Source organism: Macaca thibetana, chromosome 13, assembly GCF_024542745.1.
Source record: "Macaca thibetana thibetana isolate TM-01 chromosome 13, ASM2454274v1, whole genome shotgun sequence".
In the NCBI taxonomy this organism is placed as follows: Eukaryota; Metazoa; Chordata; class Mammalia; order Primates; family Cercopithecidae; genus Macaca; species Macaca thibetana.
The window spans coordinates 86273703-86288536 of record NC_065590.1 but is presented as its reverse complement, the minus strand read 5'-3'; the positions used below and the strand labels follow the sequence as shown (position 1 = coordinate 86288536).

The 14834-nt window shown below is 40.1% G+C and overlaps 2 protein-coding genes across 2 annotated transcripts in view; both read right to left on the bottom strand.

The window, feature by feature from the left end:
- HS1BP3 (HCLS1 binding protein 3) overlaps positions 1 to 14834 on the bottom strand; it is a 642583-nt gene that overhangs the window by 378771 nt on the left and 248978 nt on the right. The gene's annotated exons all lie outside the window — the stretch shown is intronic.
- APOB (apolipoprotein B) overlaps positions 3341 to 14834 on the bottom strand; it is a 42425-nt gene continuing 30931 nt past the window's right edge. The window contains exons 26-29 of the mRNA XM_050754588.1: positions 7106 to 14677; positions 6592 to 6706; positions 6317 to 6488; positions 3341 to 5376 (exon numbers count right to left, since the gene is read on the bottom strand). Of these exons, the coding sequence (XP_050610545.1) occupies positions 3772 to 5376; positions 6317 to 6488; positions 6592 to 6706; positions 7106 to 14677 (9464 nt within the window). The 3' untranslated portion in view covers positions 3341 to 3771. The remainder of the gene's footprint in view (positions 5377 to 6316; positions 6489 to 6591; positions 6707 to 7105; positions 14678 to 14834) is intronic.

The following is a 14834-nucleotide window of genomic DNA, read 5'->3' as shown; positions in this document are numbered from 1 at the left end:
AAACATAAAATTAATGCAATTATTTGTTAAAATCCTCCTTCGTCCCTACTCCTTTGGATATTGTTTCTCTAGCCTGCACTTCCAACTGGCCTGCTAGATATCCCTGCTTAGACACATCATTGCAAATGGAAACTCACTATGTGATCCCATAGTCCCATTCCAGCTGTGATAGTGGATGAGTTCACACTTTATACTAATAATCTCCCACTCAGCACATTCCTCACATTTCTACTGAGGCTCCATAGTCCTTCAAGTTACACAGGTTCAGAATTTCCTAACTCTGAAGTCTGCTTTACTCATTCTTCCTTGTTCTTCTCTCTCCTACAATTCCTCCAATCCCTGCCTCCAAATTTACCAAGGCAACTCCATTTCTAAGAGCTTTCACACCCATCCTCTGTGTTTTACTCAATCAGCCACCTGTTTCTGTCAATTCTGCCATCCCAATCTTCTTTTATCCTACCCTCCTTACCATCCCCAACCATAGGACTTGACTGAGGTACTCCTCATCTGTTACTTGGACCCTTGTACAACCTCATAGATGTGGTTTGGGTCTGTGTCCCCATCCAAATCTCACGTCAAATTGTAATCCACAATGATGGAGGTGGGGCCTGGTGGGAGGTGACTGGATCATGAGCACAGATTTTCCTTTTGGTGCTGTTCTTACGATAGTGAGTGAGTTATCATGAGACCTGGTTGTTTAAAAGTATGTAGCACCTCCCCGCACTTCCTCCTGTTCTAGCCATGTAGGATGTAACTGCTTCCCCTTTGCTTTCTGCCATGATTATAAGTTTCCTGAGGCTTCCCCAGTCATGCTTCCTGTACTGCCTGAGGAACCATGAGCTGATTAAACCTCTTTTCTTTTTAAATTACCCAGTCTCGGTATTTCTTTATAGCAATGTTAGAATGGACTCATACACTCATATCCAGATTCACCCCATTACAATTCATTATCCATATGCTATCATATGTTGGTTTTCCTAAATCACAATGCATGTCACCCTTCTGCTCAAAAGCTCACTGGTTGTCCTTCAGCAAAGAGAGTGTCATCTTTTCACTCTGACATTCAAGCCCTCTGCAGTACTACAGATCTGCCTTTCCAATCCTCTCTCCTTCTTACCTTTCCTGTGCTTTGGCTAAACTAGACAATCCAGTATCCTTACAACACACCCATCTATCTTTCTTTACTCATCTTCTTCCTACACTGCCCTCTCTCCCTTATCTGTTTATTAAAGTCAACTTATATTCGAGATCCATTTCAACCTTTTCAAGAAAAATCCCCCGATTCACAAACTTTCCTCTTTTAAATTCCTCATAGTGCTTTGTTTATATCCAACATGAGACAACACATTTCACTTTTGATAGACAAACAGGCAGACAGACCTCCAGGAACTGCATCTTATTGATCATCGTCTCCTCTACAGAGCTACTGCACAGTGCCTTACACATAGAGGTGTTTTATCAATGTTCATTGAACTGGACACGTAGCCCTGCCCGCATTCTTTCTTCTTGCCATAACCTCATTTTAATAATCATCTAATGATAGTGGCATTTTGTTTCTACAGGACATGAAAGGTTACAAAACTCACATATGTTATTTCAACTGATTTTTATGAAAAATTCTGCAAGGCAGGCAGAATAAATATTATCTCCATTTCATAGGTAAGAGAACTGAAGCTTGCAGAGGTGAAATAAATTGCCCAAAGTACAAGCAAATAAAAAATGTGGCTATTAATTGAACCCAGAGAAGTATCCAGATATACAATAGAAGACCAAAGAAGGGAGTAGGCAAAGTCCAAGCCCCTACAAGGATCCCTTCTTCTTCCAACCTCACTCAGTACAACAAAGACATTCTGAGCTCATCAGGGGCCCTTTGTATGAGGGACACTGGTCAAGGAACTGGGCAGTGGATACCATGTGACTGCACAATCATTTTGGATTTGTGGCTGTTTTTTTTTCCTTTCAACCCTAGATAGATATCAACAAATGAGCACTGGGAATCTTGGACTCCCTCTTTCCCTCCAAATTAAGCCACAATTCCAGGCCTCCTTTCAGTTTGAACACTCACTAGATTTTTGCTGCTTATAGCTTATCAGGGAAACTCTTGCAGAACTATTCCTGGAACTATTCCATGTGGTGCCCTGGGATTTGGGTCTAATTCCCATGTTTCTCTCACTCTCAAAACTGACCCCTCACTTATCTGCTCATTCATTCGCTTGCCCATCCATCCATCCATCCATCCATCCATCCATCCATCCATCCATCCATTATCCAACAGACTTTCCTTGAGTACCAGATTCATATGCTACCATGTATTATAGCTCCCTAGACTCTTTCTCGCTCTTCAGTTCAGTACACAAGAATATTGTTAAGGCGATGTGTTTCCTTTTCCAGGTAATGCCTGTGCATTTTAACAGTGGGCTTCACCAAGAGAATGTGAAGCTTTATGAAAGAATGGTGGAGGCTGAAGTATTTTTGAATTAAAAAAGGAGGTCTTTTCCAAACAGACCTCACGTAGGATTTGGGAGGTGGTGACCTCTGATTTCTTATTGCCCCCAAGTTACACTCTCCCTTTGCTCTTCAATGTCATGGAAAAGAATGTGCTGTTTTGTATCTACCCTTGTCAGTGATATGAGTGCAAGTTTTGTCGCACAGGTTTTTTGCAGCTTTCTCTTTCTGGAGCTCAGCTTGGAGGCTCTGACTGGACATTTCCAATGTTTAAAATCAGAGTTTGAAGTGAGTGGATATGGCAGGAGAAACCCTTGGGTTTTTATTACACTTGGGATTGTTGGATATTACATTTGGAAAAATAAGGGTGCTTAGGAGCTTAAAGAGCATACATGTATGCCGTGTGGCAGAATTGTTAGGAATCTACATCTCCACTCCTCCTCTCCCAATCATACTTTCTTTGCCTTGAATGGATCCTGGCAGAGCTCCAGGGAGACATCTGGGGTCCTTATTGCCATGAAGCCCTTGGGGCTAGGACTTCCTAGCCATTCCTTCTCCACTCCTGGCAGGCTGAGTGAAATAAAGGACCTGTTGTTTCATCTCAAGGCCTACCCAAGAGCCTTGCCTTGCAAAGGCAGACTGTCAGTGAGGAAGACTATGCGGCACATGAAGACACCAGAGGTGTTCCTCAGGATCAAAGTATGTACAAGCCTTTGTGAATATTTTTTCCTTCTCACTTGGCAAATACAATTCCTGAGATCAATTACCACATCTTTTAAATTTTTCTCTCATCTTTTTAACTATTCATAAAATATTGAATTATAAAGTATTTAATTATAAAAAAGACAATTACCTCATCTTTTAAAATATTTTTGCAAAATATTTCCCTCCACAGTTTCTCCGTTTCCATTTTTATTCTGTAACTTAAATCACACTATATGTTCTAGAGGTTTTGCTGTGCCCGAACATTTGCGTCAATGCCCTCATTTCACTGTCTTTCAATACAAGTGAGCCACATTGAGTGGTATGATACACAATAAAGACTCCATTTATTTGTTCCTCCTCCCCCAAGTTTGGCAAAATAACTCAGATCCTGATTTTCTTTAACTTGCAAAAAATGCCATCCTTCTGAGTTCAGAGACCTTCAGAGCCCTGGTGCCAGCTTTGGTGCAGGTCCAATTCATATGTATTTCTGCTTGTAGCCTACTGCCTACTGCAGGGCTGGCTCACTGTATGGTTTTATCAATATAGGCAGTTTGAATTTTTTCTGTGCTTTGTGAAAGTTCAATTGGAACAGAAGGATAAATGAAGATTGCTTTTAAAAAATTAGAGGATGATAGTAAGTTCTCCTGGAGCAAGCTTCACGTAGGGGTTCATGACTGTGGTTGATTGCAGCTTTTTCAGTAACTCCATGATGTATATCAAAAATGTGTGGTAGTTTTGAATGGACAGGTCAATCAATCTTTTGGATTCAGCAATAAATTTTTCATAGTAATCAGAGAGTTGGTCTGAAAAATCTTGCAGTTTATATCTGAACTGCTGATGGTAATCAGAAATTATTTCCTTCATCGCAATGGCCTGGCTTTTAATTATTTCCTGAGCAGTGGTAGAAAGCTCTGCAATCTTCTCTTTCCCTTTTCCATCTGGATCGGTAAGGATGCTAAGATATTCCTGAATATTTCTGTGCAGAAATTGCTCAACTTGACTTGAGAGTTGGGAAGTAAAGTCAGAGGCACTGACAATATATTCAGAATGGAAGTCCTTAAGAGCAACTAACAGGTTCTTGATCAGCCTGACTATCTTTTCTTCAAGTTCATAATATTTCACTGTCCAGCCGACTACACTTGGATCAAAATATTCTTCACGAAGGGCCATAATGTATTGATGGATCTGCTGTAACTCTTGAGAAGCTCCCTGAAGCTCGTTTTGAATAAATTCATTGAACTTATGAAGATTAAGGCATAGGTTTTCTTTCAACAATTTAAAAACATATGGGATATAATCATTGAAAATTGTGTTGATCCCATCTTGGATATAATTAATAAGATGAGTAAATTTCATCTCTTTCAGCTCTTTAATGTTACCTTCTATTAGTTGGAAAATGAATTTCAAAATGTCCTGAAGATTACGTAGCACCTCTGTGGTCTTGAGAGACTGAATGTCTTTAAATACCTCTTGGGCTTCTTCTGATAAAACTTTCAACCATTCCCTACACATTGAGATTACATCTATTAGTTTATGTCTCCTTAACTCAAAAGGAAGTGTAATCACTAGGTCTTGGAAATAGGAAAACAGTATTTCTGAACCATTATGGACTTTCAAACATACCTGGGACAGTACCATACCTACCTCCCTTATGAACATAGTGCAAAGTTCCTCTCCAGTGTATGTCCCAGGTTTCCCCGGGAACTGGAATCTGGGGAAGTTCAGAAAATCAATGAGTGAGTCAATCAGATGCTTGACTTTCGTATGGAATTCTTGAGTAACTCGTACCAAGCCATCAAACACCTTATCCTTGAGTCCCTGGAAACTAGTTTGGCCTTCCTGAGTCAACAGTTCTTGGTACAGATTCTGGGCCTTGTCCTTCCACTTTTGGTAGGTCCCAGTGGTGCCACTGGCTGCTTTCTGGAACCGCAGGTCGATATCATCAATTTGCCTAATGGCCCCTTGATAAACCCATTCAGCATTGTTCTGCAGATTTCTTCTCAGCTTTGAAGACGCTTCTCTCAGGGTGAGCCCTGTGTGTTCCCAGTGGTACTTGTTGACATAATCATAAAGGGCCCCTGTGGCCTTAGGCACGTTGTCTTTCAGAGAGGTTAGCAAGCCAGAAGCTGCCTCCTCTTCCCAATTAACTTTGATCTGAATTTCCTCATCAGATTCCCGGAACCTCAACTCAGTTTTGAATATGGTGAGTTTTTTATCTGGAGAGGACTAAATGTAGGAAAAAAAAAAAAAAAAAAAAGAACATGTTTTCAATTACTCCGATTACATAATATAGTACACTAAAACTTCATTAGCAGTTAAAAATAAAGATCAGAGAATCTTTCATATACTGAAAGGGATTTATCTTTCATATGTCCGTTCGTGTGTTTGTTTTATGGTTAAATAAGTCTACTGTTGTTAATTTCTCTTTATCACATGCCCCAGAAAGGATAAAAAAAAATGCTTAGTGTTTGGCATTTACACTGTGACACTTAACATTAAAACCTTCCTGGGACTGAAAACTGGAAGAGGAGGAGGAGGGGGAAGAGAAAGGAGAGAGAAGAGTCAGGAAATGACAGATAGGGAAAGAAGAAGTAGCAAAAAAGGCAAGTTGGAGCCCACCCTGCAGAGACCCAGAATCCCAATATCAGTACGCATTCTCCAAGCCTATGACAAACTTTTAGTATCAGTAATAGAACCATGTTTAGTCTTCCCCTCTAGTAACGTCACCCTTGATTTGGCCCTGGCAGAGCTTGTAAATGACATGAGAGGAGTTTGATGTATCTCATCTAGCAATTCTATTGTGGGGAAGAATTTTAAGGTTTTAAATACTTCAGAGACCACCACTCTCTGAAAAACAGACCCTGCATATGGCTGAGCTTTCCTATGATTTAGATGATGAGGTATAACCCTCATCTTTCTGGATTTGTCCAGAATTAATAAATAACAGTGCTGATAGGATGTAATGTGTGCATCTAAAAATTTAAATCAATCAAGGACTCATTGTAATACTTTCTAGAGAATATTTCCTCAGAGAAGAAGTTGCTTACCGCCTGTCTTTCACCTAGTTTGGGGTATCACTGAATGAATATTTGGTCTTGAATTAAATGTATCTGCCCCAATTCTCCACTCTCTCTTGGAGGCGTGTCACTCATTAGGTGGTATTTACCTGAGGGCTGTAGTAGATGTTCCATTTGGAAAAATCCACATCCATGCCCATGGTACCTATGGCTGGGGAGGCTGCTGAGGTGGAGATGCCTTTCTTGTCTTTCTGGTAGCGCAGATGGAGATCAGTGAATGCTGGGCTTTTGATATCGAGGTGCACTTTTCTTTCCCATTCTCTGAAAGCAGAAAAACAGATGAACCATCACGAAAGGGGTATGGAGATGATGAAAATCACAATGAGTTTTCAAAAGGGAGAAAGTTTCAATAAAAGCTCCATACCGAAGTCCTTTGTATTTGCCATCTTCTTCATATTCTGCACTGAAGTCATGGTGTGCAAATGTTCCTTTAGTCTTAGAGGCTAACATACCATCTTCGATTCTGTGTGTTCCCATAACTGTATAGGGGAGATTTTATATTTTATTAGATTCATAACAGTAAAACATAGATGTTTTCATTGTGAAAACTGGGAGAATTTTATCCTACCAGATACTTCACTTATGTTTAAAATATGCAATGTACAGCTCATAGTTGTTTCAAAATAAATTGCTAAAAGACATTGTTAGTCCTAAAATAATTACATAAAAATTAATTTTCTTTAAAGCTGTTTGTCTTGAATGGCACTAGATTTTCTACAGTTTGGTTTTTACATGTAGGGTACACATGTATCTCCTTTCTTAAAATTTTGTGATATTGAGTAATTGTACATCTACTCACAACTAAATACGTAATTATTTACTCATAACTCTCATTGAAAATATGCAGTATCTAGGAGAGGAGGCAGGATATTTCTTACCATTTAGTTTATATTCCAGGAACTGCATGGTTGAGCTGCACGTGGAATCCAGGACTGTTTCGACATGATCTGCTTTGTTTTTCAAACTGGCACGCCAAGTGGCATTATACAGGGGAGAGTCTACCTCAAAGCGTGCAGTCAGTGCTTGAAAGGAAGGAATGAAAATTCCAGCAGGTACAGAGAACTTAATGGAGGGAATCTCAATAGTCTGCTCAGGCATGATGATGGTGGGCAACTCAAAGTCTGTGATCTTGTTGGCTACCACATTTAGATCCAAAACAGCACTGCCAACTGAAACACTTTTTGGAAGCGTGAACTGGGACACATTTAACTGAGATTCAGGCACGGTTATCTCAAAAAAGGGAATCAAGGAGTCTTCTGGTTGAGAATATTTTGTTAACACATCAACTTCAGGGAATTTTACCTCAGGGAGTGCTGGTAGGTTGAGGGCAAATGATGAAGTTCTCAGCTTCTTATAGATTTTTATTTCTCTGAAGTCAAGTTTGTAGGATGGAACCTGAAGATCTGTAAATGGGACATGGAATGTAGGCATGACAAGAACTGAATTTAGATCATTTAGTTTCAGTCCAGGAATAATGAATTCATCAGCCAAAACTTTTACAGGGATGGAGAATGAATAGCCATTGGGGTTTTTGGTGTACACAAAGGCAGTTGAAACACGAAGATGCTGCCTCCTACCAATGCTGGTGGTTACATCCAGCTTTAGGAAGTCCCATAAGCTCTTGCCATAGACTGGTAGGATGATATTTTTGAGGAACCTTAGGTGTCCTTCTAAGGATCCTGCAATGTCAAGGTGTGCCTTTTCTTGGTCATTGGAAAGCTCAACATGGTTCTGGAAAGACCCAGAATGAACCCGGACTTCATTTTTCCATCTGATCTTCTGGTTCTTAGTGTTAGCATTCAGGGCCACTTCCTGGCCAAGGTGGGGGATATCAAGGAAGGAATTGGGCTGACTTGCATGGACCTGAACAAAAGCTGACATTTCCCATGGAGAGAGTTCCAGGGTGGCTTTGCTTGTATGTTCTCCATTTGTGAAAAAGAGGCCCTCTAGCTTTAAGTGGTTTTTCATACTGTGCTCCCAGAGGGAATATATGCGTTGGAGAGTGGCTTCTCCAGCAAAATTTTCTTTTACGTCAAGGTTCCAGATATCATCAATTTTGGAAGTGCCTTGCAGCTTCACTGAAGACCGTGTGCTTTTGGAATTCAAGTAAGTGTTGGCCTCACTGGCAATAGTTCCTGAGTAATCCCGTGAAAGAACCGAACCCTTGACATCCCCTTTGGTAGATGACTCAATGGAAAAGTAAGAGGTGAGGCTTTCCAAGATCAGCTTATGGTCAACTGCCCCTTTAGCGGTAGAGTACAGCATTGAAGAATTGAAATCATACTTAAATTCCATGGAGGAAGAGACAGTAGGTTTTGACTTGGTATTTCCATTAAGTTCTTGCTTGAAATTAATTCTCAAAATTGGAATTTGGACTTTTGCGGTTGTTGCCACTGACGCTTCCATATTTTTCTTGGTTAAGCTCACAGTACTGTTATGACTACCCTCCACAAATTTGTTGCTCAGAGACAGAGCTGTGGCTAACTTCAATCCCCTTTTTCTTGTCAATCTTGTGGTGCCCTCTAATTTGTACTGCAGTACATCAATGACAGATGAAGATGAAGAAAAGAGATGAGCAACAATATCTGATTGGTTAAAAACTTCAGCATTGGTATTCAGTGAGATGACACTTGATTTAAAGGAGAAATCAAAGGTAATATTGCCCATGGCAGGAATAAAAATATGGCTTATGGTACACAATTCCTTGAAATCTGGAAGAGAAAGCTTGAGATTTCTAGGGACTTGAAGGACTGGCAGTTCTAAGGATGGCAGGATTAATGTGTATGAAGGCACACGGATGTTAGAACCTAGGATGGTGAAACTAGGCATGCTGACTGCTTTTGGAATCCCATAGCCAAATGCCGACATCTCTACAGTGAATGGAGACACTTCAACATTGACAACTGGAACAGTGTATCCAGGAATTTGAAAGGTCCTGGGGAGCTCGTCATGAGATTTTTCAGCTTTGTACTTATCAAACTTAATTTTTGCATCATTATAGGATTTGGTGACAAAACCTAATGCATTGTTTCTGGCTTTTTCAAAATGCTTGTCAAAGGATTTGATGTTCTGACTGGTAAACTCATAAAGCACAGCCAAAGGATTTGTGATGGAATGCCTGTGTGTGTTTTTCTTATACTGAGCTTTTACACTTAAATCAAATGATTGCTTTGTTGTTTTCAAGAATTCCTTCAAGCCTGTTTTTTCCCATAGAGAGAAATCTTTCAGTGGAGGAGTTGTGATTGTTGTGTAAGGCAGAGGCATTTCAGGAATTGTTAAAGGAATGTTTAAGAAATCCAGATTTGCTTCTCCATTTATTCCTATGTGGGCCTCCATAATGTTCTTGTTGTTTCCAGCAGAGAAATTTTGGTTGTACTTATACTGATTGAACCTAGTACTTACTTGCCAACTTGCTTGCTGGGCACTGGGACTCAGAAACAGTGCATAGTTATTCAGGAAGTCTATCTTCCCTGTTAACCTTAATGGAAAACTAACTTTCAAATTCCCTTCATTGTTTGTGGATGTCGTGATCTCAAATGGCTGGGCTGAAAAGAAAAGAGAATTTTTCAAAGTTCCAATAACCTTTCCATTTAAATGAGCATCATGCCTCCCAGTAAACTCTGCCTTCCCTTCTCCAAAAAGTGCCGTGCCTTTAGCAGTTAGAACACTGTGGCCCACATGCTGGGAATCAACTTGTGATTGAATTTCAAGTTTAGAAAAGTTGAGGGAGCCAGATTCATAAACCAAGTTTTGGTTTACTCTTAGGTGCTTGCTATTGATCTTATTGGACAGTCCGAAGGAAGTGAGGGGTCCTTCTATGGTGAAACTAATTTGTGATTCATGTGTTCCCTCATCTGAGAATCTGGGGCAGGCCCATTTCCATGACCCTTTTCCAGAAGAAGTCCATGCTATGTGGCCAGCTTCCAACAGTGTCTTGATCTCATTGCGCAGGTCAGCCTGACTAGAGAAGTCCAGTTTGGGGATGTTCAATTTGTGGAAGTACTTAGTGTTGCTATCCAGGGTAAGCTGATTGTTTATCTTGACAATCACTTCATTACTAAGCTCCAGTGTATTTTTTTCCGTGTGTAAACTTGCCACTGTGTTTGATTTTCCCTCAATAGCATTTCCAAAAAACAGCATTTCACTCCCATGCTCTGTTCTCAGGTACTTGCTGGAGAACTTTACGAACTCCTTCAGAGCCAGCGGATTAATCTTAGGGTTTGAGAGTTGTGCATTTGCTTGAAAATCAAAATTGAGAACTTCTAATTTGGACTCTCCTTTGGCAGTGATGGAAGCTGCAATACCTGCTTCATTTGCTGAAGTGGTTCCATTCCCTATGTCAGCATTTGCATCTAATGTGAAAAGAGGTGATTGGATTTTCAAAATACTATACAGCTTGCCAAAAGTAGGTACTTCAATTGTGTGTGAGATGTGGGGAAGCTGGAATTCTGGTATGTGAAGGTCAGGAACTTGAAAATCATTAAGGTTGAGATTTGGGATTACAAATTCTGGAATTGTGATTTCTGGTAAAGGGAAGTCTGGCAGGGTGATTCTCGCTAGAGGAATGTCCTCCACCTTCAGATCCCTGAGATATACTTCTGGAACAGGCCACTGCAGCTCACTGTTCAGCATCTGGTCAATGGTTCTGATGATCTTTACTTTTATTTCTACAAAGTCAATTGTAAAGGAAGGAATGTGGAAGGTGTTAAGGATGGTAAATTCTGGTGTGGAAAACCTGGATGGGATTTTTATATCTTTTAACTCTTTGAAGTTTATCTGAACTGATGGAATCCTCAAATCTGTTAGGGGGACTATGAAATCAGGTGTCTGGAAGGTAGCTTTCTGAAGAGCCTGAAGACTGACTTCGAAGGCAGGCATGGTCCCAAGGATGGTCTTGATTTCAGGAACAGTGAACCCTTGCTCTACCAATGCTTTCACATGTTTAGCCCAATCTTGGATAGAATACTGCTCTGCAAAGTCAGTAAGGTTCTTAGCAGCAAGAGTCCACCAATCAGAAATGTAAGTGACAAGTGTGCTATAAACCTGGCCTACCAGAGACAGGTATCGCTGAAGTTCCTGCTCAATGTCCATTTGATATATTCGGTCTCGTGTATCTTCTAGGGTCTCTCGGAATTTGGCCTTCATGTGAGCCAAAGATGCTGAACTTAAAGCATCCTGTAACCAATCGATGATTAAGGTTATTTTGGTGTCCTGTAGGCTTTCCAGATACATTGCGACTGTGGCCTTGGTTTCCTGTAAAAACAGTTTTAATGCTTCAGCTTTTTGTGGTAGTTCCAGAGCCTGAATTTCACCATTGAGTCTCTGAGTCAGCTCACGGATTTTGTTATTGGTTTCATCTACAAACTGGTGGTAATCAAATGACTTTAATTTCTTTATCAACATGTCAAGGAATTTGTTTACATCTTCAATGAATGTTTTAAAAGATAGTTCATCAAGTTGCTTGACAGCATCATCAATAAATCCAACCAATTTCTCAAAGTAATCTTTTATCTTAACTTGTTGTAGGACATTGCTTAGCTTCTGAATAGTCTCCTTCAACTTATACTGGTGGGCCAGCTCTACTAATTTATCCATTAAAACCTGGATTTGTTGGTCTACTTCATACCTCTCAATTAACTCATGGACTTTGGCTCTGAAGGCATTGATTTTCTCAGCTACTTCAAAATCCCCAATAAGATTTATAACGAAGTGTTTGACATACTCAAGAACATCATTTATTCTTTCAAATGAAATTGTAGTTCCCAGTTGATCTAAAAGCACTCTAACATCAATAGCCTCAATGTGTTGTTTTAACTTTCCAGCTAGGTGCTGGATGTCTATATTCTGTATGTGTCTCTTAAGCTGCTGCAGTTTTTCTTGTATCCGGATTCTGATTTGGTACTTAGTATCCACATTTTGAATCCAGGATGCAGTACTACTTTCAATTTTGTTAAAATCTATATTTTCAATAAACAAATGTAGATCATGGATTGTTTTTACTAAATTTACACGGATATGATAGTGCTCATCAAGACTTTTTAATTTTTCAATGATTTGATCAATAATATTAGCAATAGCTATTTTCAAATCATGTAAATCATAATTATCTTTAATATACTGATCAAATTGTATCATATATGTCTGAAGTTGAGATAGTTTTTCATTAAAGTTGATTTTGGCGTCATCTAATGCAATTTGTATATCATTTTCTGTAATTCTATACTTTTTTGTAAGAGCAGTCAGTTTCTCCTTGGCACGTGAAACTTGTCTCTCCCAATTGAATGAATTCAGATAATCATTAGCTTGCTGTGGGAGTTTTCCCAGGGCTGCTCTGTATTTTCTTACAAATTGATCAATATTGATGCGCTTCAGGTGTCTCTGCATGTTTTCCAGTACAACTATAATAGTTCGTTGATTCCTCTCAAAATATTCTTGCAAGGTCTCAAAAAATGGGAGGTTAATGGTGTGAACATCTTGGTTTTTATCATACTTTACAAAAGCAACAATTGTAAATTCTTGGGGCTTTTCAACAGCATCTCTCATCTCTAAAGCATCAATGACATTGACGGGCTCACTGAGTAAAAGTGGCACTTCAATTGGGTAGTCTAGTAGAGTGAGGTCAGCCAGAGCCCGTCCACTAAGCTCCACACCAATTTTGTCTTTAGTGTTGTAAGCATCCAAGTCCTGGCTGTATTCATTGTTGTTAAATTGGGTCTTGAGTTTCCAGGTGCCTGTCTGCTCAGCTGGAGTAAGTAGGGCACTGACTTTGTGTTCAAGAGATGTACTGATGCTTTTCCTAGACATGAGATGATGACTCGTGGAGCCTTTGTAATCATGAGAGAAAGTGAATGCCAGAGGTTCTGCTTTCAACAGGAATTTGCTATACAGCTGCCCAGTATGTTCTCCCCAGAGAGCAAGTTTCCCATTGCCATTTGTATGTGTATCAATGGTCATGGTAAATGGAGCCATTACAGAATGGAAGACATTGCTGAAATGCAATGAGTCTGAATTATAGTTTGTGCTAATGTCAATGGCTGAAGCCAGCCCAGCGATGTCTGTGTTGAGCCGATGGCTAAACTCCACACCCTGAACCTTAGCAACAGTGTCTGCTTTGTAGCTTGCTGATAAGGCAGCAGAAGAGATGGTATAGATGTGTTTTATTTCATTATTTTGGTAGGCTCCTTTTAGATTACCAGCCATATGCAGCTTCAGGGGTTCTAGCCGTAGTTTCCCATTGTTGGTCAGATCCAGAGCATTGTATTTCAGGTCATTGTTTAAAGTCGTTACCAGAGAATAGGGCTGTAGCTGTAAATTAAAAGTTTGCTTATAAAACTTGTCAGAGCTGTAAATGTTGTCAAGTTTTGAAGAGAAGTCCAGTGATAAGCCTGCAATGTTCAGACTGTTTGTGTGGTCAAATTTCATTTCGGCATATGAGCCCATCATGTCATTTGAGAGCTTAAGTCCTTCTTGACTGATCTTGAAGTTGAAAATGTTTTTGCTGTCAACACCCAGAATCATGGCCTGATAAGCACTTCCCAGTGATAGCTCTGTGAGGGCGGCTTTCCCATCTAGACTGAATTTTGCATTGTGTTCCCTGAAGCGGCCATTTGTTGTTAATTTCATAGACGCCCCAGAGAGGCCAATCTCTGCATTCAGCTCATTCTCCAGCACCAGGGGACTATACTTCAAGTTGGTCGTTGCACTGGTAGATACTCCATCTTGGCCAATCCTTAGTGTTGCCTTGTGAGCGCCACTGTTAATTTTGTCAGTGCCCAAGATGCCAGCATTTAACTCAAGACCATGGGAATTTAGTGATCCAGAAAGCAGGCTGAAGAACCTCAATGACTCGTAATCGGCCTGATATTCAGAACGCAGCAGTGCATTTTGCTTAGAGAAGGTCATATCCATCTTGTTAGAAGTGGCAAAGTTCTCATACTTCCCATTGGTGTCAGATTTTAAAGTCAGCTCGTAGTTCTCGTACTTCAGGGAAGCAGTATTTTTAATGATGCCACTTTGCAGATCAGAGGTGGAGATCAGGGAGAGGGTTCCATCTTCATATCTTCCTGTTATCTGGTTGGTGCCTTGGAGGTAGGAGGAGTTAAATCTCAGGTTGGACTCTCCGTTGAGCCGGCCAGTATTAGGATCCCTCTGACAAGACAGGCCATATGTGCCTTTAGCATAGAATGAAGAGACTCTGAACTGCCCATCAATCTTGACTTCTTTGACAAACAAATGCTGTTCCTTTTTTGAGTCCAAATGAACTGAAGCAGACATCTGTGGTCCCCAGGAACTAGATGCATCGAATATTAGTAAACCTTTTGAGACTGGGTTGTTTCCAAGTTTTTCTACATGACTGAATTTGATATTCGAATCTAGAAATTTGTGGCGTAGAGATCCACCACATGATAGTGTGAGCGTATTCTTGTGGTCATATGTTGCTTCTCCAGATCCTAACATAAAAATGAAAAGACATTAGTTAAATTAAGCAATACATTTCCAGAGCAATCTCTGTGTGAAAGTCTTTCAATAATAAAGTCCCATTTTTCTGGGCCAGTTGTGCAATAGACTCCTCCACCTGTAATGCAAACATAAAATCTAATAGCAAAA